The 6,000-nt window shown below is 39.1% G+C and overlaps 1 protein-coding gene across 1 annotated transcript in view; it reads left to right on the forward strand.

The window, feature by feature from the left end:
* The window catches only part of LOC132832336 (sodium/hydrogen exchanger 3-like), a 60,982-nt gene extending 59,694 nt beyond the window's left edge, over positions 1 to 1,288 (forward strand). The window contains exon 15 of the mRNA XM_060850259.1: positions 1,053 to 1,288. Within this exon, the coding sequence (XP_060706242.1) occupies positions 1,053 to 1,288 (236 nt within the window). The remainder of the gene's footprint in view (positions 1 to 1,052) is intronic.
* The last annotated feature ends 4,712 nt before the right edge of the window (positions 1,289 to 6,000 follow it).

Genomic DNA, 6,000 nt, shown 5'->3' on the forward strand with positions numbered 1-6,000 from the left:
AATCCACCTAGACACGGGGAGAACGTGTAAACTCCACACAGACTGTCACCCAAGGCTGAAATCGAGCTGGGTTCCTGGCATTATGAAGCAGTGGTGCTAACCACTGAGCCACCGTGCTATCTATTGATCGGAAGGTCGAGAACCCCCAAGTACCTATTGCAAGTGACTGGCAATGCTGAGATGTGGAGAAACCATCTCCGCCAGGTTTGCAAACTGGAATATAGTCCATTGAAGGGTGGTGGAAGTAAATTCAGTTATGTTTTCAAAAGGGAAATATGATAAATATTTGAAGGGAAAATTTGCAGCACGAGGGAGAAAGGGGCAATGGGAGAAGGGACGAGACAGATTTCTTTTGCGGAGAGCTGGCACTGAATGCACTTCCTTCTGTGTTACAGTTATTCTATGATTCAAAGCTAAATTCTCTTGGCTGTCAGCACACAGTTTCACTCCCCAGTGTATAGTTAAGGAAGGACAAAGCTGGTCTATATCCCTGTCCTGTAAACTAATATTTACATTAGAAAGTAGATGTTGGTTTAATCCAGTACCAGCTCATGTGATTTTTCCCAGGGCCACCCAACCTACCAATATTTACTTGACACTCCAAAAATGCTGCAATTTCTCAGCAGGTCAGATAGCTTCCACAGAGATCAGTGGTCAAGATTAATGTCCTTTCTACTGCAAGTGCAACATATTTTTCAAAGTCTCCTATGATATGGTAGGAGTTGTATACTTCTACTTTTATCTTGAGCAATCAGACATTGCCTTTGTATAATTGAAAGAGGTTCCAACAGATGTTGTCCTGTTTATCCTGTTAAAGTTGCATCCAGAAATTATGGTTTTGGAACATTATTTCCTTAACCCAACTTCCTAGTGATGTTTTCTCTACAGAGATGCCGTCGATGTATTATAGCCTTTATTAATTATTATGAGTGTATTGTGTCCTCTCTCATAATCTAACAGTGTTTGTCATTGACTGTATGATATTTAGACTGAATCCTCTTATGCACTTAGGTCTCTATGACTTACTTTATAATACTAAATAATTTCTGCAGGAATCGATAACCTGAGTTTTTTCACTAAGGAGGATCAGCTGGATTTTCGAAGGATTCCACTATGGATGCCTAATGAAGACACTGTAGTTCTATCCCAAAGGACACGTTCACAGATTCCAGGGAGTCCTAACAACTTCAGGCGACCCACATTTTTGCAGCACTGTAGCAGATCCTTTGATTCACTTTTGCCAGCAGACACTTCTGAGGAGCATCCATTGTCTGAAACATCAGTGTAATTACATCATCCATCTTTGCTAAGTACAGTCTGTTATGTTTAAATCAATCTAAAAACTTGGTCTGCATCAACCATTGAATTTTTAGACATATCAGTGTTCATGTTTGTGTAAAGGATATGTGTGCATGTCTTTAAAGGCAAATTTACTAAACACCAAGAAGACAAAAGAGTTAAAAACAGCTCATCCTGTTCTTACAAGGAAGATTGTGTTTGATGAACCTTATCATATTCACTCAGGAGGTGACTGGATGAAATACAATTAGGGTAGTGCATATGGTCGCTCAGAAAAAGTATGCATGAAGGAGACAATTGAAAATGCTTAGGTGATTGAGAACTAGAGGAATGACAGCATAATTGGATTAAAGGGAAAACAAGACTTATACAGCATGAGAAGAACCTAATTGGAACCATTGCCACGGAGAATGCACCAATAAGGTGATGACAGTTAACTGCCAAGCTTTGTTTAAATTTGAAACCAGGCAGATTGAATTTGATTGGTCAAGGCATTGTTCTGCACAAGAACTGAACCACACAATCACTGTCACCTGTTTGGTTGTGTTGAAGCAGGTACAACTTGAGTCCTTATTCTTTCTGTCTACAGAGAAAGAGCCCTGTGTAGTGGTATGTGTAGCTTCCATTTGTACATGCTATGCACTACAATGTGAATTTGACTGACAATCCTCCATTAGTTATCAACATAATTCTGAGAAGCTGAGGATTATATAGTAAATATTGCCTAATCATAGAATCACATCCAGTGTTGGTCACTTAGAGTCACAGAGTCATAGAGATGTACTGCATGGAAACAGACCCTTTGGTCCAACCCGTCCATGCCGACCAGATATCCCAACCCAATCTAGTCCCATCTGCCAGCATCCAGCCCATACCCCTTCAAACCCTTCCTATTCATATACCCATCCAAATGCCTCTTAAATGTTGCAATTGTACCAGCCTCCACCACATCCTCTGGAAGCTCATTCCATACACGTACCACCTTGTGCGTGAAAAAGTTGCCCCTTAGGTCTCTTTTATATCTTTCCCCTCTCACCCTAAACCTATGCCCTCTAGTTCTGGACTCCCCAACCCCAGGGAAAAGACTTTGCCTATTTACCTTATCCATGCCCCCTCATAATTTTGTAAACCACCATAAGGTCACCCCTCAGCCTCTGACACTCCGAGGAAAACAGCCCCAGCCTGTTCAGCCTCTCCCTGTAGCTCAGATCCTCCAACCCTGGCAACATCCTTGTAAATCTTTTCTGAACCCTTTCAAGTTTCACAACATCTTTCCGATAGGAAGGAGACCAGGATTGCACATAATATTCCAACAGTGGACTAAGCAATGTCCTGTACAGCCGCAATATGACCTCCCAACTTCTGTACTCAATACTCTGACCAATAAAGGAAAGCATACCAAACGCCTTCTTCACTATCCTATCTACCTGTGACTCCACTTTCAAGGCAATATGAACCTGCACTCCAAGGTCTCTTTGTTCAGCAACACTCCCTATGACCTTACCATTAAATGTATAAGTCCTGGTAAGATTTGCTTTCCCAAAATGCATCACCTCACATTTATCTGAATTAAACTCCATCTGCCACTTCTCAGCCCATTGGTCCATCTGATCAAGATCCCATTGTAATCTGAGGGAACCTTTTTCACTGTCCTTTACACCTCCAATTTTGGTATCATCTGCAAACTTACTAACTATACCTGCTATTTTCACATCAAAAACATTTATATAAATGATGGAAAGGAGTGGATCCAGCACTGATCCTTGAGGCACTTCACTGGTCACAGGCCTCCACTATAAAAAACAACTCTCCATCACCATCCTCTGTTTTCTACCTTTGAGCCAGTTCTATATCTAAATAGCTAGTTCTCCCTGTATTCCATGAGATCTAACCTTGCTAACCAGTCTCCCATGGGGAACCTTGTCAAATGCCTTACTGAAGTCCATATAGATCACATCTACTGCTCTACTCTCATCAATCCTCTTTGTTACTCCTTCAAAAACACTCAATCAAGTTCATAAGACATGATTTCCAACTCACAAAGTCATGTTGATTATCCCTAATCAATCCTTGCCTTTCCAAATACATGTACATCCTGATCCTCAGGATTCTCTCCAACAACTTGTCCACCACTGACATCAAGTTCACCGGTCTATTGTTCCCTGGCTTGTCCTTACCACCTTTCTTAAATAGTGGCACCACATTAATTCTGGGATAATCTGAGGTAGGCTGGTTGTTTTGCAGGACCAAAATGATATTATCCAGTTGAGTGACTTTGATGCACCTTATTTCAACATCAAGCATACATGGTGAACAAATGACTCTTGCTCTATTTAAGACTTACTGATAACGCTAACCTTTTGGTACACGGAACTGTAGGTATCCCAACACTTACATTCATCAGTGAAGGTAGACTTAGAAGTTGGTGAGTTCATATGTTCAATTATTACAGTTTCAGGCAATGTGGTGAGTCTAGATCATCATGATATAATGCTGCAGAGCACATATTTATAGATTCCATCAACGGTTGAATAAGCTAGCAATGTCAAGTGAGAATATGGACATTATCAATATGCAAGACCTGTATGGTCTTCACAAATATGAAAGAATCCTTCACGGTGGATGTGAGAAAATTGGTAATATTATCAATGATTTGGCCATTTATGTTTTGCAGAACCAGTCTTCGATATGAGTGTCTAAATGGACATCACTTTTATACCTTATGCAGCCCATAATTACACAGATGCAGTGAGTCCTACTTTCTGGTCATGTCTGATAAGTCTGATAGGTACTGATTTGGATTTGTTATTAAGAATTGCATGCATTTTGTTGATAGTCAGACTTTTTAAGCATGCCTACTCTTGTCCCTTTGTTGGGCTTACAGATATGTATGTCCATGTCAGCCTTGAGCCCTCACAACATTGCCAGGCATTTGGGTTGTATGTGGAAATCAGGTAGGTCACTTGGTATCCCAGAAGCTTGATGTTGAAATACCATGTATCAAAGCCACCCTGTGGGATAATGGTAAGGCTATCATGTTTTAATTCTGAACAGTGTCCAGTCAATCTCAGATTATGCTGGGGGAACATGATATCTCAAAGTTTGAAAACAGGTGAAACTACATATTTCATGCTGCTACTTTGCAATAGGAACAGGAATGATGTTTGCTACTAACAGGCTGTAGCAGAATGCAGAATTATTAACATGCTATATGAATTTTACTGCAAATATGTTGCCTACCTCCCAAAGATTGATGGATTCTATTAAATGGCATATCCCTTTGGCTGTTTACAATAGGCAAGGTACTGATCATATCTAACCAGCTCGTGCTTGCTAAACATCCAACACAGTTTCCAACATTAGTTGTGATTCTGTGAGTAGACACCATAATCCAGAGTGTGTGATGATTGTCAGTTGGACTTATAGCATGGTCACCAGTGTAACTGGAAGCTACATATGTTGGTAAGTACAGTTTTGTTTTACAGACTTAAAGTACATGTACATATACTTTGCCTGTTTCAACTCAAGAAAATAGGTGACAACAATCCTCTGATTCATTTCTCATGTCCAGCCAGAGTCAACCGACCTGCTTCCAAATTTAATTGAAGCTTGGCAGTTAACCATAAGTTATACTCTAACTTGTGCATTCCCTATGGCAATGCATTCACCAGTCACAGTTCACTTGCCAACCAATGAGCACACTCCTTTTATGTATTACAAATATGCTTTTCCCTTAACTTTGTTATTTTTTGGGACTTGCAAGATGAAAAGCTTCAATAAAATGTGCCTCTTTTCACGAATACTCAAGTGCAATGCTACTAAATGAATAAATAATTCTGAGTTTGTTGCAAACTGCAAGAGGCTATTAATAAAGTGGTGGAATGGGTTAAGAGAAAAAGAATTTGCAATTCACTGTCAGTAGATATGAAGTGCTATGGTTTGATTTTAAAATAGAACCTTGCAGAAAGGTTGGGGGATTTTGATGGACAGGAAGATTTAGGTTCAACTTGACAAGACTTTAATAGCAGCATCACCTGTGGACAAAACCAATGGGTTACATGGTGAGAAGTATAGAATGTAAGAGTGGATTTCATAGAACTATACAGTCGTACAATCATACAGTACAGGAAAGGCCTTTCAAACTAGTGAATGCTTGGAGATGTAAGTGAATAATTATATAAACATGATCATACAAATTGAATTATTGTGCGTTAGGCTGACGTTCCCATGATAAGAAGTACGTTGAGATGACAAAAATATATTTACTCAGATGCATTTCATTATGATAAAATGTATATTTGAAGAAACAGTGGAAATAATAATAACTTTTTACCAGAGAAGTGGATAATAGGGTGATTTGACCATTGTTTAATATTCTGAAGAATGGGATAAAATTGGTAGAAATATTGTTGGTGATTGTTCTAAAAAAAGATAGGTACCAAATGGAAGGTATATCATTCAGAAAGCAGAAAAACGTTTTTATGATGCAAAAGGTAGCAGCATTTAAAAAAATTAATTTTAATGCAAGATTGTTGTATTTGTATTGAGGGTACTCAAGTTATAAATCATTTATTTTTAGCAATTCTCATCATTCAGTCTAATGTTGCCATCGCTCCTGAAGCTACTGAACAGGTTCTCAAATGCAACCTCACATCAGCTTTCCGTCTGTGTTTAATATAACATGCTATTTTCCCTCTTTCA

The sequence above is a fragment of the Hemiscyllium ocellatum genome, chromosome 34 (assembly GCF_020745735.1).
Source record: "Hemiscyllium ocellatum isolate sHemOce1 chromosome 34, sHemOce1.pat.X.cur, whole genome shotgun sequence".
Taxonomy (NCBI): domain Eukaryota; kingdom Metazoa; phylum Chordata; class Chondrichthyes; order Orectolobiformes; family Hemiscylliidae; genus Hemiscyllium; species Hemiscyllium ocellatum.